Source organism: Python bivittatus, unplaced genomic scaffold (assembly GCF_059951505.1).
Source record: "Python bivittatus isolate LINGU-HERP-01145 unplaced genomic scaffold, Pbiv_v1 ctg000700_np1212, whole genome shotgun sequence".
NCBI classification, from domain to species: Eukaryota; Metazoa; Chordata; class Lepidosauria; order Squamata; family Pythonidae; genus Python; species Python bivittatus.
The window spans coordinates 36,241,778-36,267,799 of NW_028277098.1; the positions used below are offsets into that span (position 1 = coordinate 36,241,778).

The following is a 26,022-nucleotide window of genomic DNA, read 5'->3' on the forward strand; positions in this document are numbered from 1 at the left end:
GCAACCCTGGGAGAGCCTGGTTTGCTTTCCATTTGCGCGAGTAGCGACCGAACGGGAAGAAAGAGGCGCCTGATGAATGAAAGCTCCGCCTTCCGCGCCTTTAAGAGAGCGGCGGGCCGCGTCCCTCATCCACTTGAAGCTGCGTGTAGCCCCCAGGGCGGCTGGCGAGAGCCGGGCGCGCGCGATGGAAGGGGCTGTCTCGCGCTGCGCTCCCTCGCCGCACCTCCCGCCCTTCGCGTGCGCAACATGACTTTCCGCGGGCTTTGGGAAGTCCGGCTCAACTCCACTCAGTCCGCAATGGCCCTCCGCAGCGCCGTTGCGGGCCCGGAGAAAGGCAACGGCACCGAGACCCTCGCGAAGGAATGCGGCTCCGTCTCGGTGGCTTTCCCCTTGGCCATGATGATCACAGGCATGGTGGGCAACGGACTGGCCATGCTGTTAGCCTACCGAGCCTACCAGAAGAAGGAGAACCAGCGGAAGAGGCCGTTCTTGCTGTGCATTGGTTCCCTGGCCCTGACAGACCTCGCTGGGCAGCTCCTGACCAGCCCCGTGGTCATCACAGTGTACTTGGCCAATCGGAAATGGCAGGCAGTGGACCCTTCGCAGGGCCTGTGTGCCTTCTTTGGCTTGGCCATGACTGTCTTTGGTCTTTGCCCCCTCTTCATCGCAAGTGCCATGGCTGTGGAAAGGGCACTGGCCATCCGGGCCCCCCACTGGTACACCAGCCACATGAAGACCAGGCTGACCAAGACTGTGCTACTTGGTGTGTGGCTGACTAGCTTTGCTTTCGCTCTCTTGCCCATCGTGGGCATCGGGAAGTATACGCTTCAGTGGCCAGGCACCTGGTGCTTCATCAGTACGAAGGATCACGACAATCCCTGGGTGGGCAGCGCATTTGCTTTCTTGGGTCTGCTTTCCCTCGCTGTCACTGTGGCATGCAACATGGCAACCATAATTGCGCTGGTGTGTCGCTGCTGGTCCAAGAGCTCAACATCCCGGTCCAGGAGGCAGTGGGGCAGGATTACCATGGAAACCTTTATCCAGTTGCTGGGAATCATGTGTGTCCTCCTTGCTTGTTGGTCCCCCCTTTTGGTAGGTTTTTTCCTGCGCATCCAGTGGCTGGAGAGCGGCCTGTCTGCAAAAAGCCAAGCTATAAATTGTTGTAGTAATCTAACTTGCAGAGCACCCAGTTAGAGAAAACTGGTAATTGTACATAACTTTTTACAAATGTTCCAATTTTTTATTACAATGCTTGAGTACGTCTTTATGTTTAAAAATGTGAGAGAAAGAGATGGCATCTTAACAAAATTTTATTTGAAGTTCATTATTAGATATTGTGCTACGCGGCTTCTGGCAGTGCACTTTTTCTGTTTAGATAACCCGTGTCCTTTCTTAAGCTTTATTAAAATTCTTGATCTGTCTAAACATCTCTTGAGATGAGCCATACACACATTTCTGATTGCATTTAGCTAAAGATGGTTATAACTGAAAGTGGTTGGAGAGATACTTAATTTCATTTTAACAGTCATAGCATTCCCCCTTTTGTTGTTTTTTCCTCGTCTTATCGAGGTTTGTGCTCAGTCTTGTAGATCTCTGGAAAAATATGAAATGCTTTACCCGAGATGAAAATGAGGCGGTTGTATATTCTATAATTTCAACGGCTTCTTTCAAAAGGAAAAATAGGACAGTTCTTGGAAATAGGTCAGACTATTTGTTCATCTCCTAACTGTGATGTTCCAGAGTCTCAAGGAAGGCCTCTGTAATAAGTTGAAACCATGCTTTGAGCCTGAGGTTTATCCTTTGCAAAACGTGTGCTTTGCTACCAAATTGCATTGACTTCAGCTGTCCAGGAAGATAGCAATTGCCCTATGATGCTGCCTTACCTATATTTAGTTAGAGAGGATGAAGGAGATAGAGCACCAGTCAAATTTGGAAATACATTTCTGCTTTTAAGCCGCACAAAGATTTTCTGACTATGTATTCTTTAAGATGAGTATGTATCCAGAGAATGAAAAGGACCAACTGATCAGCTGTTTATATATGGTTGATGGTATTGAAAGTCACTGATTTAGGAGACCCAGGATGTCTCCTAAAGGATGTCTGTCCCACCTGTCCCAAGCCCTCCAAAGGTCATTCACAAGCACAACCAATGATATCTCAGTACCGTATCCTGACCTGAACCCAGACTGAAAAGGGTCCAGATAATCTGCTTCATCCAGGGCCCTCTGAAGCTGAGGGCCATCACCTTCTTCCCCAAAAAGGGAATGTTGGAGACTGGACAAAAGTTGTCTAACAAGGCTGGGTCCAAGGATGGGCTCTTGAAAAACCAGCACACACCACCACCTGCTTTAAGGCAGGTGATACGATCTCCTCCTGCAGCGGGGCTGCACAGACCCAGCCACATGCTTTAATAGGTTTTAACAGGTTGTTACTTTGATCCAGAGATTCTCAAACTCTCAAACTGTGTTATGCTATAAACCCTCAAAAGTTTAATTTATGTGACTCATTCAAATAAAACTAATTATTTCATTGCAAGAAAGTTTTGCAAGAAATAAATATACCACTTGCTTTTAATACTTGCCCAGTCTTTTGGAATGGGCTGGCTATATCTAATATAGTAAGATTCTATATAATAAGAATAGGAATAATTTAATATATATGTCAAATAAAACAATGATAGCAGTTTGCAACTTTTAAAATATTTTCATGGTAAATAATAAAACAATCAAATGTAAAACTGTTTTTAATTGGAAGAGTTAAAAGTATAGATGAAATCTGAACAATGGGCAGAAATGCTGAACTTCATTTCCAAAGGCGCTCCAAAGATTCCAGATGTACGAAAGGCCACAGCAGAAGTAGGCAACTGTCAAGCAATCTTCCCAAATATTAGCACTAGATATTAGTCAAAACTCATTCCAGGCTCTGTTCTCCTCTTTGCTGAGACAAGCTGGGGGTTGCCTTCTCCAGGCAGAGTAGAGGCAAGTTCTGAGAGTGATTTGGCTTACTCACAAGCCCCCACCCCCCAAATTTGCAACTCCTCTCCAATTTGCTTTTGACCTCCTAAGGGGTCACAAACCATGACCAAAACGAAGAACCGTGTTTAATGCAATTTATTGAGGTGTTTCACCTGTTTTATTTTTCTACTACTGATGACAATTGTGTATCTTAATCTGCAGTTTTTGCTTTTAACCTCTGGGGGGCTATTTACAGGAAAGGATATTCATTTAATAAATAAGAAACACATGAAACAGCTTATCTTCAACTGTTAATTTCCTAGCAGGGTTTACTTTCAGTCTTGAAGGCTCACCCGCAGGGAGCAGAGAAAAGGTTTTTAATGAAGCGAGTGAATGGTTCTGCAACCCATTGAGGCATATTTTCAATTGTCCCCAATCCTGTCTCTCTTTCATAGAAATCAGTGGATAATTTAATCATAGAGCTAGTTAGTTTGACTATGCTCAACTTTTAAATCTGAATCTCTCCCTGTTTATATTGTTCAGCAAATGTAATCTATGTTAAACTAAACATTTGCTTTTTCTCCAAGCCTACCCACACTTTCCAAAGAAGGACTGAATTTACACCCATCACTCCAAAATAGTTGCTGCTACCAGTGACAGCAAAAAATAATCATCACTTGGGACATTTGTATGAACAAGTACAAGAAAGTGTCATTAGTGGCATTTTCTTTCCATTTATGACTACTATAGTATCTTGTATTCATTTTGATATATGTACTAGCTTTCTAATCTTGACCAGCCTCCAAGTTGTTCAGGGAAGCAGCTGGTTTTTTTCCCAGTACAATGATGGAAAACAGATTAGACTGTAAATAGAGATATCTGCATAATGTGGTACTTTCATTAAAATGATAAAAGCAGAGTCATGCCATAAGCTCCATCCCTTTGCATGTGACATCATGACACACATACAGAAGGGACAGCGTTTGTACTGTGTTGACACAACACTGCTTTCTTCATTTGACACACGCGTATTCCTGCAAATGCTGCTGATTGTAAAATAGTGACTTGTCCATGGCACCCAGACTTTTACAAATTAAAATGAACTTGAGTTGTAGACTTCAGAGTAGACAGGCTATTTGAATTGGCTCCGTCCAAATACTTTTTGAAGTGTGCCATTCAGAGGCAAAGTTCAGCTCTTGGCCCAGAAAAAGTTTTGCATACCTAATGATTTGCTGGAACATTCAGACACTAATACCTACTAATCTATTATATATATATATATATATGACTGATACTTCCTCATTAGTCTAAATACTTTCATGATAGTTGTAGGTCTGAGTTCTTATGTAACAGTAGCAGTAGCAATAGCAGTACTAATACTAAGTAATTAGCAGCTGCAATACCAGTACTAGAACTATGTAATCATCGTTTCATTCTGACATTTCCCTTGTGCCTTGTGAACTGACACAACATGCCTAAGAACTGTTGTGCTTGTCCTAATAGCTATGATAAACAGTGCCAACAGATTTGAAGAATTAAGGCGACTGAATTGTAAGTTATGCTGTTTTCTTTATCTTCATGTGTATGACAGATATATGTTAAACATTTCCAACATGTTTAATTATTTGACCATGGGTTACCAATAGAAGAGAATATATGTAGCTCAGGGTTGCATTGTGGAGTCCTTGGGGTTCTCTGAGCTTGGCTATTTTCTTGGGGGTCTGAGTCCTTGGGGTTCTCTGAGCTTGGTAGTTTTCCCAGGGCAAGCTACTGTATATAAACAGAGACCAAACCCCACTCCCTTCTAGCACTGAAGATGTTACCTAGACAGGTAACAAAACATTTGTAAGAAACAACCAAGCTCAGAGAACCCCAAGAACTCCACAGTGAGTAGATCTATAGTACATGACTCATTTTTTCTGTATGCCGTTTTTTTTCAGTTTATTCATTTATACCCCACTTTTCCAATCAGTTGAACAAAAGAATTTTTAGATTTATATCTCACCTTTCCTTCAGGAACTCAAAACATTATACATAGCACTCTGTCTTTTTCTTTTCCTCCACAACAATGATCTGTCAGGTGGGATAGGCTGAGAGTAACTAGCCCCAAATCACTCATTTACTTTCCATGGCTGAAGATGGGTCTTCCTTGTTCTAGTCCAACAACTTTAAGCATTACATCACATAGATTATAGCTTGGAATCTAGCCAAGTTAAACCATTCCAGTTTAAAATAAAAAAGCAGTCTTGTTACCAAGGGCCTCCCAAGGGTAGTAAGAAGAGCGCCAAAGATAAACTGTACTTCAGTGCCAACTCCGCCACTTTTGCACATGCCTTGTGATGTTGCAAGGGACTCAACCTGTTATGAAATCTAGGCTTGCTGCAGACGTCTCCACTCTTGGCCCCTTAAGGCTGAATATATTTATTTTGGTATAAATTTAGTGAACTACATTCTTCATCCATTGTAGCCTCATCATGAAAATGTATGCGCTGATATGTGCTTAGAATTTAATTTACCCAAAGAGTCTTTACAGTTCTAGTTTTATTACCTGTTGAGAACTGGATAGCATGTTTACAGATACTGGGCTATCCAGAATATGACAATATCTAATGACCTGGAAATAGATTTTTTATTTATTTAAATGAACAAAGTGACTTGAGCTGATCCTAATTTAGTCTGTTACTTTTTATTGGTTCATGCACTGAGCTAAAGCTCTTGAAGTGACTTTCTTATGTACACATATAACACTGTGACTTCAATCAGACAAGCAAATAAGCAGTTGTTTCATTGTTCCAGCACTAATTCAGATTATGGGAATTTCTGCCCTTGAGGCACCTAGGTTTCCTTCGCACAGTCAGAAAAATGCTTTCTCTCTTTTCTTTCTTGCCAATATTTGTCTCAAACAGATTTCAGCTGCTGACTGGGTAAGGTTGTGACTAGCACCAAATTACACAAGGCTTTGCAGAACAGCAAAGGAACAAAGTATGACAATATCCAATGACCTGGAAATAGATTTTTTATTTATTTAAATGAACAAAGTGACTTGAGCCGATCCTAATTTAGTTGTTCCTTTCTGTATTTCAAAACACAGGTGAAACCACAGAATCACCTAATCACTAGTGGACGTGATACAAGAAAACTCTTAAAATATGTTAATGCATTTCAGTCTTACAATTTAATCTTAAACATATCAAACAACAAAAGGTTTTATCCTTTGCTGTGGATATTGATATTTGCTCTAGATGTTGACTTTCACTGCAGAAAGCAGAAGCTCAGTGAAACGTAAAATAATATCTCTGTGGAAGTTTGGCAGATTGATGCAATCATCCAAATGGAAAAAGACACTTACTCCTAAATTAACTTTGTTCATTTGCTGTTCTGCAAAGCCTTGTGTAATTTGGTGCTAGTCACAACCTTACCCAGTCAGCAACTGAAATTTGTTTGAAACAAATATTGGCAAGAAAGAAAAGAGAGAAAGCATTTTTCTGACTGTGCAAAGGAAACCGAGGTGCCTCAAGGGCAGAAATTCCCATAATCTGAATTAGTGCTGGAACAGATGACATGGCCCTGTCTTTATCCCTGCGCTATCATCAAACTCTGATGTAGAAAAAGTAATAAATTCAGTCATTCAGATTAATAGGAAATGTTTCAAATCTCAAGTTTCAATTAAAATAAAACTTCCAGAAAGGATAGAACAGAGATGGGAAACCTATGACCAGATGTTGGAGCTGCTGAGAGTCAAAGCTCAACTTTAGCAAGCTAAAATCCTTGCCTTATAGCAGTGCTTCATGCTACCAAATTCCCTGTTTCCCCATACACCACTAAGTGCTGTTTGATGACAGAACCATAATAAACAACTAAAAAGAAGTGAAAAGATTTGTATCTTTCCCTGAGTAAGAGAGATATTTATCCTGGAATACCAGTGTACATCACAGACCAACCCTATTTGTACATCACAGACTAACCCTATTTCTTAAATGTACCGGCTCAAGTTATAATCAGTGTGCTAATAACTCAGTTTTTCCCCAGCTTGTGCATCTAAATTCTTTTTCTTTTTTATCTAAAAATATTAATAGTTTGGTTGTGATTTCTTAACTCCTAACATATTTTATATTGCCATGTACTTTATTTCCTGTCCCCTTGTCTTATCTTCTGTTAATATTTTTTCTGTGGCAGAGTCCAAATTAGGGGACTCCCTCCCCAAAGAGCCAGATTAGCTCTCTCTTTTTTTACCCTCTAGTTTTATATGGACCATGAAAAATTGCTTTGGGGAGGTATATGGCTTTTAATGAGTTTTAAATGGGGTTAGGTTGTATATTTTGTTTCATTCAGGTCATTTTTTATGGATTTTAAATAGTATTAAATTATTTCTGGGTTATTTTAAAGAAGGTTTGTGCTTAATTTGATTGTTTTGCTGTAAAATCATTTTTCGTAAGAGATCAGCGTAAGTTTCCAAGTTTTATATCACTTTGGAGGCCCTTTCAGGAAGAATCATAAATGTTTTAATAAAAAATAAATCAGCTAATCTACACACTGTAGATACTAATAGAAGAGAATATACGTAGCTCAAGGTTGAACTGTGGAGTCCTTGGTGCTCTCTGAGCTTGGTTGTTTGATTGCAGACGTTTCATTATCCAACTAGGCAACTTCAGTGCTAGTGAGTGTAGTAGTTGGTACCCTAATCAAGGGACTACCAAGAAGAAAACCACACCCCCACCAACACTGGCAGGGCAAGCTACTGTTTATGAACAGGGAGAAAACCGCACACTCACTAGCATTGATGATGTTACCTAGTCGGATAATGAAATGTCTGCAAGCAAACAGTGAAGCTCAGAGAGCACCAAGGACTCTATACTGTAGGTACTGCTTGAAACACAAGAACCTTATTCAGAACACAAGCAATCCAGTTGGGCACTAATTTAAGTCAGATCATTTTAATAGTGGCTCTGGTAGCACTTAGACTAACTGGATCAAAAAGCTACATTTGGGAAATACAGAATCCTACTCAGATTCTCCAGAAAGTACAGTACTAGATACAGTGGTACCTCTACTTACGAACGCCCCTACTTACGAAATTTTCAAGATACCATCAGCTCCGGCCCCAAAAATTTACCTCTACTTACAAACTCGCCTCGACTTACGAGCCATTTTCCACCCGTGTCACATGGTCCATGGCCATTTTTCCGCCCGTGCCACGTGGTCCGCAGCCATTTTCCGCCCGCTCCATGTGGTCCGCGGCCATTTTCCACTCATTCCACGTGGTCCGCGGCCATTTTTCCGCCCGTTCCATGTGGTCCGCGGCCGTTTTTCCGCCTCTGACACGTGGTCCGTGGCCATTTTTTCCGCCCTGCCGTGTGGTCAGCGGCTGTTTTTCCGCCCCTGACACGTGGTCCGCAGACGCTGGAACGGATTAACAGTAATTACATTGAACCTTATGGGAAAATTTACTTCGATATGCGACCAACTCGACTTGCGATCAGAGTCACGGAACGGATTAAGTTCGTAAGTAGAGGTACCACTGTACTTGCAGAATCCTTGTACCAGAAGACCACTGGCAAAGCTTTATATAATTACCTGTCCATTCCCATTTGTCAGACAGATAGCAGTGCATATGGAAGGCAAAGATTTTTTTTAAAAAGGAAAAATGGCAGCACTCCAACCCCAAATGCACACAAAAACATACAATTCCCACTCACCCTAGCTGTCAGTGTTATCAGACTCCTTCTACAACCCCCCTTCTCCCCAGACTGCCACCACACAGCATTTGCAACATCTGCCCCTGTTTAGCATCACCTACTCCCCCCCCCTTCAGTGGGAGCCTGAAAACCCGTGCACTCCCTCCCTGAATGCAAGGCCAGTCCCCACAAAATGTCCCATGAGAAGAAAACTACTCTTACATCTTGTTAAAAAAATGTTTTAACAACAACAGAGAGCTATCCCAAACCCCAGCAAACTCGGCAGCAGTGTTTCTCGACCTTGACAACTTTAAGATGAGTGGACTTCAACTCCCAGAATTCTCCAGCCAACGTGGCTGGCTGGGGAATTCTGGGAGTTGAAGTCCACTCATCTTAAAGTTGCTAAGGTTGAGAAACACTGCTCTACAGGGATGCAACCAAAGAAGGTAAGAATTTGGGGGGGGGCAAAATAGAACATATGCAAGTAATTCAGAGCACATGTTTGATATCCAGAACGCAGGACTGAGAATTTAAGACAGCGGCCACCAGACTCTTGATCCATCATCTAAGCTAGGTATGCAAACTGTCCTCCCAAGCAGTATTTTTTGGAGTGTTGTTTGTTTGCATTGAGAGAAAATATGTGTAAATGTTTTGAGAAGCTGGGCAGGAGGAACTCTTTTCCTCATTTGGAGTTATTGCTAGTTTAAGCACTTTTCAGGAGGAGTATCTGCAAGCAGTGGGAGGTGCAGCTTAGTTGGCTCCTGAGGGCAATCAAGTTTAGCGGGGGCATATTCAGTGCATTTTATAATAGAAAGCCTGGCTGCCTTATACTTTTTCTTGAAGGACTGACTTGGAGTGACTGGCAACTGTTCCATCTTTGACTGGGTGATGGTATTTGCATGACATGGCTGAATTAAGGGGGGGACCCTTTAACCAAAGCAGCCCTGATTATTTTTAATCAAAACTGCTCTTCTGTAATCTCAGGGTGGACTGGATTTTGCATAGCATCACGTTCCAGGTGTTATATAAACACAGCCAATGGATAGGTACAACATACAGTGATGCACAGATAATAACAGAAATGGGACTAAGGGTTTTGAAAATTTGCTCATGCCTTAAAATAAAAAAGTTTAAAATTATAACATAATGCTTTTCTTTGCAGGGAAGTAGGAAAGACAGCAGGCAGAAGGCCAGGTGATCTCTGTTTGAGATGAATTAAACATAGCTCTGTTCTGCTTCAGTGTATGTTACATGTAATATATTATATTGTATTCATTGTATGGAGCAGAACATACAGATTGGACTAATATTAGCTGCATTTTTTAAGGCAACAAAAATAAACTCTCAAATTTTCTGCAGGATTCAATATTGTGCATGTATAGAATCAATAACAGTTATACATGACTTTTTTATATTAGTTAAATGCCAAATCAGGTCCCATGTTTTCATTACATGTACATTGCATATAGAGTTTCTGGCATAAGAACTGGCAGGAAAAATGCCCTTTCAGAGTATTCTGTAACAAATTTCATAATGGAAAAGATTACGTAACAATAAAATCTGATAGTCTGAACTCTGGTTATGTTTACCCCTATCCCTTTTACGTAGAATTAAATTAAAAGGCAGCTGTGCTTTCAGTGTTTGTGAAGGAAATGGAGAACTACAGAAAGAGGTTAGTGAGGGATAAAAAAGTGAATGCCAACTAATTTATGGAAAAATAAATATCACTTAGCTTTTTGTCAGAATGTATTCCTTGTTTGCATAACATAGAATCAAATTGCAGGCTTATATCTAATTGATACAATTTTATGGTTATTATATGAAGAAAATGGACTGACTCTAAAGGTATAGGATACTCTTATACAATCTTCAGACTTTAATGAGTTCGAATGATGGGAATGTTTATTTTCCCGAGGATATTATACAGTTTGTCAGGCAAGTGGCTCATGAACTGAGCTGGAATTTGACATTAGGAATAAGTTTAATAATTTGCTAGAAGTTAAATGATTTTTCTTGATTCAAACTGAAAAGACAATTTTCCCCCCAAGATGATTAAGATGATTATGATTAAATACTGATGTATTTGTTCATTTCAGAATGTTTTCTTTACAGATTAGCTGGTTTTCATAATGCTTTAAAACCTGCAAAATATTTTTGATTAGAAATGTTGTTGAGAGAAAAAAGTAGTAAATGGAAACAATGCATGTATAAATCAATTCTTTTTAAAATTGTTTAAACATTTAAATTAAAAAAAAATTTTTTTAATCCCTGGAGTCTTTGGACTTGTGACAGGAGAGAGTTAAGATGGGCTAAAATAAAAATTATCTGTGTTGGCAAGATGTTTCTGATTGACATCTAACTGTGCAATATTAAAAACTATGGATATTTATACAGTATGTTTTTTATATTTTTATATTGTATTTTTATTGCTGTAAGCTGCCCAGAGTCACACATTTAAGATAGGCAGCTGTATAAATTGAATAATAAAATTATGGCTCAAACATCCCTGGAAATCTTTTTTCCTGCCATTCTGCTGGAGAAAGTATAAGAAAAAGCAACCAAAACTTACTGAAGAGGTGGAAAAACTGCCCTATGAGGAAAGAGCAGAGTCTTTGAGAGTATGTGGTTCAGAAAAGTTGTGAATAAAGGGAGAATAAAGAAAGTAGATAAGGAGAATCCCATCTCTTCCTTTCACAATATTAGATTCTGGTTCCCTCTAGTGAGGCACAAAAAGAGGAAATCGAGAACAGAGAAAAGAGGGGGGGAGTCTCCTTCTAATCAAACTTACCTTCTGGAAACTTTATGGATTGTTTGGTTGTTTATGTGTAGATATTTTATCCATCTCTCACATGTGCCATCAAGTTGTTTTCCGCTCCTAGCAACTACATAGATAGATTTTCTCCAAGACAATCTATCCCCAACCTGTCCTTTCAACTCTCCCAATGGTGTAGTCATCGCCGCTATAACTGAATCCATCTATGTAAAGTTTTAGCAACTGTACAGAAGAGATTTGCCACTGCTATCTTCTAGAATTTTTTTTTTTTACTTCCCAGCATAATTTGCAGCCCAGAAATGCCTTGGTGATCTCCCGTGCAAGTATAATAATGCCAGACCCTGCTTAGTACTATACAGAATTCACTGTTACAACATACAATGATGGTTACCAGTTTTAAAAGATTAGACAAATGTATGAAGGAGAATGCTATTGATGTCATAATAGCTATACATTATCTCCAGTTTCAGCAGCAATATACTTTTTCCTCAGAATCTGTTTCTGGAAATGAAAGTAGGGTGTGTGCCTTCTGTTGCCATCATGTTTTCCTTATATAAGGTATCTGGTTGCCCATCTTAGGAATAGTATGTTAAATGAGATGGTAGAGCTGGGCAAATCCTTCAACATGCAAAGTGCCTTTCTTGTTCCACAGCGCAAAACAGCTGGAGCAGTTTGAAGGCTCAGAGTAGCTCCTTTGGGGCTTTCCTGAGATCTTCTATGTTTGATGTATCAAAGATCATACTAAGCCTTTGAGTGGCTACAGCTATCATGGTTCTGGATTCAGAGGATCCAGAAAAGAACTTCACTCATGAAGAAAGCACCTCATTGAATGATTTGCTCGGGCCTACTGTGCTTCTGTAGTCTTAATTCAAGCAACTAGGACAGCTTCTCCCCACAAGCCTCAGGAATATTATTCTCCCTTAATACTGTTAACTATTATGCTGCATAAAGAAATGATTTAAAGCAATGTCTTGAGTGATTATAGCATACTTTTTTCCCCTCTTGTTTTTTTTAGGTGACAATGTTGAAAGTGACTTTTAACCCCAACCCTATGAATCAATGCAGAGAATCCTGTAACCAAACCCAAAGTACAGAACAGCAGCCAGAATGCAATTTCTCCTTAACCAATATCCGCTTGGCTTCACTGAATCAGATCCTGGACCCTTGGGTTTACTTGCTACTCAGGAAGATCTTCCTGCAGAAGTTTTGTCAGGTAGCCCATGCCATTTCGTGCCGCTCTCAGGACAGATGGAAAGGGCAACATGTCATTTTATCCAGCAAATTCAGAAACACGACAGTTTGAATCAGCTTGCATGTCAGTGCTTTTCTTTAACTCATTGTTTTCCTTACTGTGAATCTGGGTGTCCAGCTCATGTCCATTTCTGTCTGTAAATTAATTGCGAGGAAGTTACAGGTTAAGTAGAGTTAAACTGGCAGATTGTTATGCTGTTCCTGTCTACCAGAAATGGTTAGATTGTAAAGAAATTAAAACAGTTCATGCAAGTCCTGTATAAAGTCTGTAACAAAGAATATGACTGTGCTGAAGACGCCTGGAAATTTTTCTGCTATATAAAAAAAAAATATTTTAAATTAGAGGCTATAAGCTGTAGATTCAAAGTCTAATAAGGGATTGTGATCTATATTGTCTTTGAAATCATCGCCAAATATTTCCTTTTGTTTCAGCCCTTTTTCAGTTACCAGTTTAAGTTAGAAGGAAAGATGCTTCTTTTTCATGAAGAATCCAATCAAAGAATCAAAAATGTTACTGTTTGTATTATTTGCCTGGCAGCTTCCCTTAAGAGCACTGAGAGTAATAAAGGACTTTTAAATACACTGAGTTGCCATCATAATCTTCAATAAATACTAAGTCCCATTCCAAATTATTATTTGTTTTGTGTATTTTACAAAAATCAGTTTATGCAAATCTTATTTGTTATTTAATTATTACAGAGATGCCACCTGTCTCAGCAAAACAGTCCTATTGAAAGATAGCAATGGTAACTTTTAATTTATTGCTTTTACATTCAATATAAATCAAGAAGGGATAACATGTGGCCTTCCAGATATTAAGCTACATATCGCATCATTCCTATTTCAGACCACGAAAAAATAGAGTAAAAAAAAGAAAATCCATATAACAAGTCCCAATAATATTAATGTACAACACACTCAGCCCTTTAATATGTTATTAAATCTGGACCATATAAAAACTTTTCCTTTCCACAATGTAAGGATATTTCAAAAATTGAAATGCAACATAGTCATAAATCAGCATTAAAAGACAGTCTGGTTAATGTATTGTCGAAGGCTTTCACGGCAGGAATATGATGGCTGGTGTGGGTGTTCCGGGCTGTGTGGCCGTGTTCTGGAAGTTTTGTTTCCTAACGTTTCGCCAGCATCTGTGACCAACATCTTCAGAGAGCAGGAGCACCGACAGGACCAGTTCTCTCTGTGCCCAGGGTGATGTGACCCTTTTCTGGGTATTTATAGAGATCAGCGAGGGTACCTGAAGGGGGGTGGGGGGGGTCAACGAGTGGCTGCTTGTTTTGGTGTCAGGATATGTGTGTATCTTCCTGGGGGTTAGGCAGAGTTTTTTCTATTGAGTTGTTAACGAGTGGTCACAGATGCTGGCGAAACGTTAGGAAACAAAACTTCCAGAACACGGCTGCAGTCTGGTTAACTTAGAATGCCTAGGTCAATTTTTTTTAAAAAAATCACATAGTACCTAAATAATTACAAGCTTGGAACCAGGCATATCTCAGTTGAAACAGTTTTCAATAAATTGATAACCTTAACAGAGAAGGGTGGTTTCCAGTCAGTCTTTAGGACTTTTTTTTTCAGATTCTTTTTCATCTGCCCTTTACACTGACATCCATTTCTTATTCATCTAGTCCTTTAATTGACAGACTGAAGAAATGTCCTGCATTCTATAGTTCTGTAATCCTTACCAGATGCCAGTGGATCTATTCTAAGCATGGCTTAATATTATAATATATTATACAATATTCACCATTTTCCATCTATCAAGATGAAGTTGCCATCTTACCTGTACAATGATATGCATGTAAGTCTTTCATAATCATCAACCACTCATTAGCTCTTGGGGGCACTGTGGCTCATTACTGAAATAGTTCTTCAAAGGACTTGCTGTCCCCAAGCCCAGTGCATTGCATCCTCAGAAATAAAGTTTCTGAGGGTGTATTGGAGATTATCTACTACTGTTTGTGGAGGTCAGTGTATATTATAACCAACTGTTCAGACTTGCAGTTGGATACCTCATAGATTTGACTATAGAGCTGAGATCTGTCTATGAGCATGTCCTCCTTTAAGAGGAGCACCTGAGAATACTGTGCTCACAACAATGCAGAGTGCCATTTCCTTCTGGGGCAATTTCTTAGAAGAACATTCAGTATCTGAAGCAGTGTTTCTCAACCTTGGCAGCTTTGAGAAACACTGGCTGGCTGGGGAATTCTGAGAGTTCACAAATCTCAAAGCTGCCAAGGTTGAGAAATACTGATCTAAAAGTTACTTATGCTTTTATTGCTGACATTTTGTGCCCTGGTTATTAGCTGCCATTGTTGAGTACTATGAAGGAAATTGCTTCCAATATCGTAGGTATTTTATTCAAACTATTATAAGTGGAGTATGATGGCATAAGTAATTCACATACATTATTATAACATCAACACAGAAAGACTTCCTTTGCTCTAACCAATTAAAGTGGTGCTACTGTATCTTTATGAACTTTGTTAGATTTTGTGTCTTGACTGTAGAACATCTCAGTGTTCGACTGTTTTCCTTGTTATCATGAAAGCATAGAAAATCTGCTTAGTATAAAAGCAGTGACAACATAGGCAGTTTGTTTGGTTTTTTTTTTAAATAATTATATTTGAACAAGAAGGTATATTGTTTTGCTTCTGTCTTTAGCACAGCTTTTAGGTGCTGTAAACATAATATGGAAATGGAACCATTGAGTGAACATGCATCCCTCAAATACGAAGGAAAAGTTTCATGTTCCTTGGGATTCTTAAATGTTAACAGTAAAGCCTAGAAATATTCTTATGCAAGGGAGGCAAATAGAGATTTATCATAAGCTATAAATTACAGTTTTGTTGTAAAATGTCTGCATTTTAGGAATACACTGTATAGTTTATGACCCAAATGAATTTCTATCTACTCTTGGCTCCAGGTTTTGGAGAGCCTTTGGCAAGATTCCCTAAAAGGGTCCTCTGCTTGAATGACCCTACTTCTTTCTCACCTCTGTTCCTGCTACCTACTTGCTACTTTCTGAAACTACAAGATAAGTGAAAGATGTTCTGTTTCCTTAATGTGATCATTGCTTGCATCTTGAAAGATCTCAGGAAAACAGGATACAGTAGCAAAAGTAAGAGATAAACCCATGATTGATAGTAGGTCACTGTATGATGTGGGTCTTGACAAGTATCCAGGAATACCTATCCTTGATTCCAGATTTAAATTTATCATTGTTCTTTTCTTTTAGAGAGTTATGGTAGCATATATGGAATTCTCTTTATTATTTTAACATTTTTAATTAAATACAAAAAACAAAGGAATAAAGAACACTCAAACCATATCTTATTAGATTTTGGATCAGATTATGTATTGACCTAGTCTGTTTGGATCACTGTCAGAAGGCCCCAGCATACAGTACCATAATAATATTTCTGTCAAGGGTTATATTGGCTATAATGAATTCTAATTTTATATATAAATTATTGGATAAAAGGACAATTATTTCTTTACTTATGACAAGCACCAGAATTTAGCAGGAGTCATAAGCTCTGGTATCGATCTTTGTTCCAAATAACACAAACAGAATTGTATTGCAATCTCCCTATTCACAATGAGAGTAAAAGGAAATTAAGAGAAATAATCAGGAGCCATTGTACATCAAAGCCTGGCTAGGTGGCAGCACATAGCCAACCTTCACTGATTTACAAAAACTAAGGATAGACCTGATTAGTATAGATGAAGATGAGAGGTCTGTAGTCTAGACTAGAATTTTTTTTAAAAAAAATGGCAGAAGGTGGCAATGGCAAAGCAATTCTCAAATGCTGCCATGAAAATTATGTGATGTGTCCATGAAATCACCAGCAATTAAGATAATTCTGTTAATCAACATTGCTTTTTTGAACATTTTTAGGGAAGAACCATCCATGGAAATAACCTACTGTAACATCAGAAGGGCACCAGGGAATAGTCATGTTTTCTGGTTCTGAAAAACATGGTCCAGTATCTGTGCAATATTACAAAAGGTGTCAGATTTTAGATTTAGTAAAAACGTGCCAAATTTGAGAGAGTCTTGGGTTGACTATCTGATTGGACACTGTGACTGGTTCACGCTTTGCACTAAGTAAATGTGTGATTTGTTTGGCTTTAGTTTAGCATATTGTAAGAATCCAACCAAAAGTAATATGTTAAGCCAACCAAATTTTAGTGTGTTGTGCAACCTACTTTATGAAACCATTATATTTACATGTTGCTGAATTCCAAGAAGAGATTGTCCTGATGTAGTTGTAAAACTGCAGTAATGCATATCTGATTGTTTTTTCAGTAATTGTTAAGTTGCACACTGAATTTATATGCCTATTAATTGTATTGGATCACTGGATCTAAATTAAAACAGTCACATTAATGCTCCATTGAAATCAATGTAAAACTATCCAGGGCTAAAATCTCAATGATTTAAATGAGATGTGTGACCTGAATCCAGCCCATATTACATATATAGTAATATATATGTAATACAGTATTCAATGTAGTTAATGTAGACTCATACTCTAGTTAAAGTATTTCATGTGAAGTTTTATTCCAATATTAATTTTGAAAATTAAGTATAATTTTCATCGGACATACATAATTATCCTTGTATATAAGATACATTTCACATCACCCAGCTAAAATGTGGATTAATCAGACTTCTGTATGTGGTATCCTCCAGTTGTGTTGAACTTCCATCATCCTCAGATGGTACAATCGTTGGACAGGTGGCCAAGCATTACAGTAGTTATAATCTAATAGTCCAGGCAAGCTAAATTGGGGAAGTCTACATTAGATAATACATAAATGTTGGCATAATACATGGACTTCATAGATTTTAGTTCCTGGTAGATTTGGCAGCCAAGTAAGCTGGCGAAATCAAATTACATTCCAATCAAATTAATTCAATTTCCTGAGTTGAATAAAATATTTTATAACAGAATCACTGAAGTTAGATGAAATGCAACTTAACCTTTTTTAAGGCTTTTAGCTTTGCAGATATACTTTTAATGGCACCAACAAGGTCCCATTATGCTTTTCATCCAAACATCCTGATTTTATTTAATGTTCTCAAGTTTTCTCTTTATTACCTTATTCCATTTTGTTTGATTATTATATTTCTTAAGCACATTTGCTCATTTAATTATGCCCAAAAGCTATGGCTAGAAAAGAAAATTTGGACTGCATACAAAATCATAACACCTAGTGGTAAACAGACAGAATATAATCCACTATTTGAATAACAAAGTCAAATTATATAAACTGTTGTACTTTTCTATAATTAATTGTAAAATTAATTTATCTAAACATTTATTTTTTTTTTCTATTTCTATTTTGTTGTAAAATTGTCACTTTATTTTTAGGAAAGTAATTTTTAAAAAATCCAGAAGCCAGTGGGAAACAATGTGCATATTATTGCTAAGAAACACTAAAGGACATATTCATATTGTCACCAGGATTCAAACTTGATTTGAAGCAGATGACACAAACAGCTGCTGATACACACCTAGCTGATTTTGGCTGATCACCTCCTGCTACAAAAAAACCCAATCAGGGTTGAATTTGATTAATACTTGGATGGGATTCCACCAAAAAACAAACAAAAAACAAAACAGCATTGTAGGCTAGATTTGGAAATCTGAAAAACATCCCAGGGGAGGAGAGTGGCAAAGCATTTCTTTATTGCTGTCAAGAAAACCAGATTGATTTGTCCATGTAGTCAAGCTTGACTCAAGGGAATGTTTATCTTTTAGGTATGAATAATGTTCATTGGTCATGCCTTTCCAAAAGGAAATTTTATTTTCTATGACACAAATCCAAATTAGGGCCATCTTTGATGTTGAAAATGTGTGATGTCCTCCAGATGTATTGGACTTGAATTCCACTATTTCTGGCCAAAGGTAGTGACAAAGCATATGGGAATCAAGGCTAAGGTCCAACTCCCACATCAGCCTCTGGATTGTCTAGAAAATGGATATACCACAAACTTCAAAGCTAAGTTAAAGACATAGATAGGCTGAAGGTAAGCAACAAAAAGAGAAATAGAAATAATCAGAAGGCCAACACTTGAAAAAGCTTTGCTTGTAGCATATGTTGCTCAACAAAGTAAAACAGGACTGTGAAAATGCCTCTGATTTCCAACAACTGATCAAACAACTTTCTCCTGCACTCATATTAACACCTAAACAGACACTCCACTCACACATAATTCTACTTACCACACCTATAAAATCTTTCCAATAAATCCTGTTTTTCAAACTACTATCTGTTGTAACTCTGCTCTAACTCTCCCTAGCAAAATTCCTTTCAGAGAAATACAGTACAGTTCTGCAGACTGAAGAACAAATCCCAATCTTAATCATCCTCCCAGAGTTACACAATTATTCTAAGTTAATGCCAGTTGAAGTTTCAAGTAAACACATACTATTCTTGTCACAAGTAGAAACCAATTCAAAATAATAAATGAGCAAGAACTGGAGCCTGAAGCTTGTCAGGGATATTGTGCAGAATATCTTCCTAGGTCTACTTAAGGCCAGTCATGACATAAGCTATGTCAGCTGTTAGGCACCAGCAGGCAACTTGCTCCTTTGTATATTCAGAGAGATGTTGCCTACATAAGATTAATATGAAGTAAAACACACATAGGGAATGTGACACAACTGGTGTTGGAGTGTGTGTGTGTGTTTATGTGGGGAGGATATTGGTGCATGTATAACTTTCAACACACTTCCACTGATAAATGAGGGCTTGTTAGTGAAATTGTGGTTGTACTCTAAAATTAGAAGAGAGACTTAGGAGAAACAATTATATCTATTTATTTGGCCAACAGTGGACTTTGGGTACTGAAAGTTGATAGAATTGTCGCCAAAATGGGGCAACTGACAAATAAGAAAAATAAAGTTATCAGCGAGTTTGGGCAACTTTGCAAAAGTATTTTTAAAACACTCTTAAAATATCATTAAAGTCTGAACATGCTCAAATAAGGATGAAATGTAGAATACAAAATGAAGGATGACAGCTGGAAAGGTAAAATGGATAAGGGAGAACACAATGGAATATATTCAGATGGAACAGCTGATTAGAACACTGGACAGGAACGCTACATTTAGGAGGAAGTTCCACTGCAACATTTATGGCAGATCCAATTCCTTTCTAAGCAATGTTTGTGAGAGTTTCTGATATTTTTCATAGGATATATGGCAGGATCAGAAGCATTCTAAGGCTTGTAACAATGCAACACAACATTGGGAAGAAAAATTAGAATTCTGGAAAAAAATTGTTGATAGCAGAAATCTGAAATAGGGGCAGTGCAATGTTTTATTGCAAATTCTACTTTAAAGCACCTTAGTTCACATGTATCCATATCACTGATTGCAAATGTGACTTGTGGCAGTAGGCTAATCATAAGAAAAAGATATAGGCTCAATCGTTTTTTGCAACTTGAATGCCAGACTAAAGAGGAAACAGAACATCCATATCCTTGGTATGATCAAGTCAGTAAGTAAGAACTTGATCAACTCAGACAAGGAATGCAAGTTGTCCCTTTTTGAACAAACCTTTTTTTTACTTCCCGGTGTCAAGCACAGCTATCATAGAATAGTTCCAGGTGAAGATCACAGAGATTATCTGGCCTATGTCCATTATTGTAGCTATGATTATGCCCACTGTTCTGATGACTTTCCTCCTACATCACATATCAGAAATAAACAGAGTACTGTCCAATCAAACTTCATTTCTTTTTATGATTTTTCTGAGGAAGGAAAAGTATGGGTCAATTGACTATAAAGAAGAACTATGCCACGTAAATTTATTTTTCAGTCTAAGAAAAATGGCTCATCCAGAGAATAACATCTTGTTCGGTTGAATTCAGTGAGATAACGTACTAATTTTTATAACAAAATGATGCACATTCCAATAAATGGAAATGAACAGAAAATCCATTCATTTTCCATTTGATTGCATTGAATGCATTCTTTCATACTGAAGAAGCAGGCTTTGAAGTTGTTACATGGGATAAATATGGGACATGGGATAAATATGGTAAAAAGGAAAATGATGAATGGAAATTTCTATTCAGTTTGGTTCTTTTTTTCCCATTATTTCTGCAACTTTTAACAGTGCAAACCTATTTACTCAGAAGTAAAACTCCAAAAGTTAAATTAGGTTTTCTCCCTTGCAAGTTTAGTGATTAGAATTCAGTAAAGACCATGTATAAAATGGACAGCTTTTATAGCCCATCTGTTTTAATTTTAAGTCTAAACTTTGGAAATTTTATGCCAATCCGTTTCAATAACACAGAAGTCACAAGCCAGACAAAGTGAAAATGTTATCTCTCACAGATATCATTGAGAAGATTATAATTTTAAAATTGCTCCTCTATGAAACAAAAAGCCTTTATTTTTATATATAAGCATCTGTTATGGCTGTGAGAGCTGGACCATAAAAAAGGCCGAGCGCCGAAGAATTGATGCCTTTGAACTGTGGTGCTGGAGAAGACTCTTGAGAGTCCCCTGGACTGCTAGGAGGTCAAACCAGTCAATCTTAAAGGAAATCAACCCTGATTGCTCATTGGAAGGATCGATAATGAAGCTCAAGCTCAGATATTTTGGTCACCTAATGCGAAGAGAGATCTCTTTGGAGAAGACCCTGATGCTGGGAAAGATTGAAGGCAAAAGGAGAAGAGGACGGCAGAGGATGAGATGGTTAGATAGCATCACTGAAGCAATGAGCATGAAACTGAGCAAACTCGGGGAGGCAGCGAAGGACAGGAAGGCCTGGCGCAATATGGTTCATGGGGTCACGAAGAGTCGGACACGACTTAACGACTAAACAACAACAACAATCTGTTAGAACCAATTCATGTGGGAACTAATACAGTATTAAATGATTTGAATAATATTTATAAGGTAATTTAATTCTAAAAACTGGGTGGTGGATCAGATCTCCAGAATGTATTTAGCAACATAATGAAATAAAATCTAAAATTTATTAAGAGCCATTGTTTTCTTCCATTGTAAGTTTTCATAGGACACTTAGCTCATTTTTCCTTTATATATTATGTGATTGGGAAACAAGTTGCATTACTCCTTTTGTATTCATAAAAAGAGTATTCCCAGTCACTTTGTGCAAACAAATGCTAACCCCACCACTACCAAGTTTAGTAGCCTCTGATTAAATGTATGACATTTTAAAACATACTCAAAGGCTGAGTTCACACAATTTGCTAAAAGAGGTTGTGTGATTTATGCTTTAGCATTAATAGGAATCCAGCTATTGCTTTAGCATGTTGTGTGAACCATATCATTACATTAACCTAAAACAGGGTTTCTTTAGACAAAGTGTGATATATATATATAGACCAGAGGATATATATATAGAGGTCTTGTGATTAATGATGACGGCATAAGCCACCATGTCCCAAGTACAGCCACAACCAGTGCACCAGCTGAAGCTGGGCAAAGGCCCCCCTGGCCACAACTCCCACCTGCTGATCCAGGAGAAGATAGAAGTCCAGGAGAAGCCCAAGTCACAGACTGCTCCTTCATAGGCGGTGTAACATCATCCAGAGGCAAAACAGGGTGTAGAGGTCCCCCATATGTATAAATAGTATATCTGTCTTGCTAGAGTTTAATTTAGGCCTGTTCTGTCTCATCCACACCCACATAATCTCCAGGCACTGGGACAGGACTTTGATAGCATCTCTGATCCAACTTGGGGTTGCAGCATACTGCTGGTAATCAGCATATTGTTGATTTTGTGTGTGTGTGTGCGCCTTCAAGTCAGGGTTGACTCGTGGCGACTGCCTGGACAAGTCCCCACAGTTTTCTTGGCATAATTTCAGAAATGGTTTGCCATTGCCTTCTTCCTAGGGCTGAGAGAGAGTGACTGGCCCAGGGTCACCCAGCTGGTTTTGTGCCTAAGACAGGACTTGATGATACCAGATCCCAAAACACCAGCTGATCTTGCCCAGCAGCTTCATGTAGATGTTAAATAGGAAGGGAGACAGACCTAACCCTTGTGGCATTCCACATGGGAACAACCATGGTACCAATCTCTTTCCCACTGATTACCACTGAGTGAAACCAACTGCTGAGGAAGGATCAGAACCACTGCAGAACAGTGTGTCCAATCCCCAGTCCCTGCAGCTGGTCCAGAGGATACCATAGTTTATGGTAGGCTGCTTAAGGGTCCAAAAGGAGCAGGACAGGTATACATTCCCATCCAGATCCCAGCATAAGTTATCAACCAGAAACCAATGCTGTCTCTGTCCCCTGCCCAGGCCTGAGCCCTGTCTGATATGGGCTTAGAAAATCCACTTGATTTAGGGTACTTTGTAGCTAATCTCCCACCATCACCTCGACAATCTTCATCATGAAGGGAAGGATGGAGACCAGGCAATAGTTATGTAAAACCTCTGGTTCCACAGAGGGTTTTTTTCTGGTTCTGATTCCATATTCCATCCTTGTTCTGGTACTACAGATGGAAGAGTGCCTGCTGACACTGAAAAAAACTCTACAAGGTTACTGAGGCAGGATTTATCTTTGCAGAATCTATAATGATTTTCCTTGTTCTTCTACATGCTTGGCTGTTTTTGCTTAGGTTACCATATCTATCAATTTGTCCAAAACAGATATTACGACAATCAGCCTGTATTCTTTTTTAAAAATGGGTATCACATAGGCTCCTTTCAGATCCTTTGGTACCCTTTGGGGAACAAGTTACATATTTTTAATATGAAGTCAACAATTTTACATCTGACTTCTTTAAGGAATCACAAGTGTATTCCATCAGGACTTGATGATTTGTGGCTATAATTTTTCAAGGTGTCCAAGCTTACTTTATTACCTCAGTTTGCTTTCATTGTGCCAATTCTGTCACTGAGAACATAAACACAGATTCAAGTATTATCATATATGTTCTGTAATAATGGCAGATATACAGAATTCATTCAGCTTCTTTTCAGTCACTACATCTTCCTTGAAAAATACTTTCATTCTTTTGTCATCTAATGGCAATAACCATTTTGGCCAATGTGCTCCTCCTCTGCTAAACTCCCTCTCAAAACTCCTCTATTTCTGCTTGACTTCCTGTTTACTCTGAAAGGTGCTATGTAAGTCTCAGCTGTTGGTAGAGGAATGTTGCTCCAGCCACTAGTTAATCATTTATTTGATGAGTCAGCTATATAAGCTCCTCCCCCTTAGAACTTTTGCTGATGTCCACCTAGCCAGCAAAAAACATACAACCACACCCAATTTGCCAAACAATCCTCTTTAAATACAACTGATCATGCCATAATATTTGCATAGCATCTGCATTTTTAACCCCTGTTTATCCTCCTGTTTGCTTACTCTGGTGACCCCTAAGAAAAGCAAATTCTTCACTAGATTGTCACAGATTTTCAATTATATGTATCAAAAGCAAAGAGTAAGCCTACTAAAGGTAATAGTACACACTGTACCACCACTTCTTTTGGCTTACATTCTTAATCTTTTGCTTTTCTACACCATCAACAGGTAGACCTTGCTTAATGACAACAATTGGGACTGACAACTCCATCGCTAAGTGAACCATCATGTGATCACAATGGACTTATGACCTCACTTCTGCCATGGTCATTAAGCAAATCACCCACCGTGGCTAAGCAAGACATCATGTGACTGCAACTTGCAATTTTACTGCTGGATTTTCTATTAACTCTGTCGGAAGCCAGCTGTGAAGAGTACAAATGGTAATCACATGACTGCAGGATGCTACAACGGTCATAAATGCCCACTAGTTCTGAAGCGTTCAAATCTCAATCACATGACTCTGGGGATGCTGCAATGGTTGAAAGTGTGAGGACTGATCATAAAGTTACTTTTTCGGCACCATTGTAGCTTTGAACAGATGCTAAATAGGGCAGTTGTTAAGTGAGGACTGCTTGTATTTGTGTGTTGTATGTTTATTGAGAATACAATACAGGAGGAAAAGAGTCATGCTGTCTTGCTCCAGAACCACCAAAACATTCCAGTGCTCTGAAAAAAATACAGGAGCTCTATCATTGCTCTCCCAAGATCTAGTCTACCTTCTATATGAAAGGTATATACAATTATTTTAACAATATTCAATAATGCTATTTGTGTACCCTGCCTTCTGCCCATAACTGGTCTCTAGTCCATTTTATGTTAAGATTCATGAAGGAATTCCAAGAGCATTACTCTGTACATCAGTAGTGTTCACTTAATTTGCTTTATATGATCAGGATATGATTAGTCTAATAACAGTTTTACTAGAGACTCAAGTCTTGCCATAACAAAACCTTTCAAACGTAGTAACATTGTATTGTCATTTTAGCTGGGGAAGTTTCTAACTGCCCTATCTACTCCTAAAGATCATTCTTCTTCTTTCCCTATCATGTTTTTTTTCCGTTGTGTATTAACTTGTGGCAATATCACTGATATTTTTAAATCTACCAGTATTTTTATTTTATCTAACCAGTGAATGTTGCTGTAAACTTTGCTCAAAACAAACAATTGACTGATTTGGTTGACTGATTACTAAACTGATAAATGCAATGGCAGTTCATAATATTATCTGTATATTGATTTTAACTCAGCCTTTCTGAATAGAATATCAGAACCACTAAATTGGGTGCAAGTTTAGATGAGTCCAAGACGAAAGATACCCTTAAATAAGAGGAAAAAGAAGTAATTTTATTGCACTTTCATGCCTTTTGTTTGGCAAGGAAGACCTGTTTATTGGGCATGCACTCAGCTCTGAAGCCCATAGGAAGTCTCAATGCCCCCTACTTTTGAGTAGGATTTTATAGGTTAAACATGCTAAGACTACATAACTACAAAACCCAACATGCTTCTCTGTGGGCAAGACATGATTATCAGCCTCACACATGTAAATTCTGTGATGGCTTTTCATTCCTTTTACCATAGTTTTTGAATAACCTACTCCCACGCATTTCAAAATCAGCTATTTCTCCCTCCCAAGGATGGGATTCAGATTGACTTCAGGTGGCCTTTTAATCCTAAATGACACAAAGAAGATCATTACCTGATTTTTTGCCTGACAGTGTTCTCCAAAGAATTCCCTCATACTACCCCTAGTTAGCACATGGCAAATAAAAGCTTAAACATCCAGAGCAATAAATGTCAAGTATTTTGCTTGCCCCTTTACATAGACATCACAGGCGGTGTTTCTAACCTTCTCTCAGGAATATGAAAACTTAGAGGATCAACAAAAGTCCAACCTTTGGCCTCTTTCTACACATTCAAGCCATTGTAGGCATGTTGTATTACCTGCCTAATTCTTGGAACTGCTGAAAAACTACTCCTATAAAGCAACTCTA

General features: G+C 38.4%; 1 protein-coding gene across 3 annotated transcripts; it reads left to right on the forward strand.

The window, feature by feature from the left end:
• Positions 1-22: 22 nt before the first annotated feature.
• Positions 23-26,022, forward strand: PTGER3 (prostaglandin E receptor 3). 3 transcript variants are annotated; one of them, XR_015798467.1, is made up of 4 exons: positions 23-1,092; positions 12,418-12,615; positions 15,592-15,786; positions 24,197-26,022. XR_015798467.1 is itself a non-coding variant. In XM_088153926.1 (3 exons), exons 1-3 carry the CDS (start codon positions 73-75, stop codon positions 15,637-15,639), a joined length of 1,266 nt encoding a protein of 421 aa, XP_088010052.1. In that variant the 5' UTR covers positions 23-72; the 3' UTR covers positions 15,640-17,189. The 3 variants fall into 3 exon arrangements, 2 of the variants coding, with proteins under 2 accessions (XP_088010052.1, XP_007443904.3); XM_088153926.1 differs by lacking the exon at positions 24,197-26,022 and having other exon boundaries at positions 15,592-17,189; XM_007443842.3 differs by lacking the exons at positions 15,592-15,786; positions 24,197-26,022 and having other exon boundaries at positions 12,418-13,269.

Excerpts from the sequence above, each read along its gene's own strand:
- PTGER3 (XM_007443842.3), top strand. The coding sequence starts at position 73 with ATGAATGAAAGCTCCGCCTTCCGCGCCTTTAAGAGAGCGGCGGGCCGC. Across the intron at positions 1,093-12,417 it reads CTTGTTGGTCCCCCCTTTTG|GTGACAATGTTGAAAGTGAC; the intron begins GTAGGTTTTTTC and ends TGTTTTTTTTAG.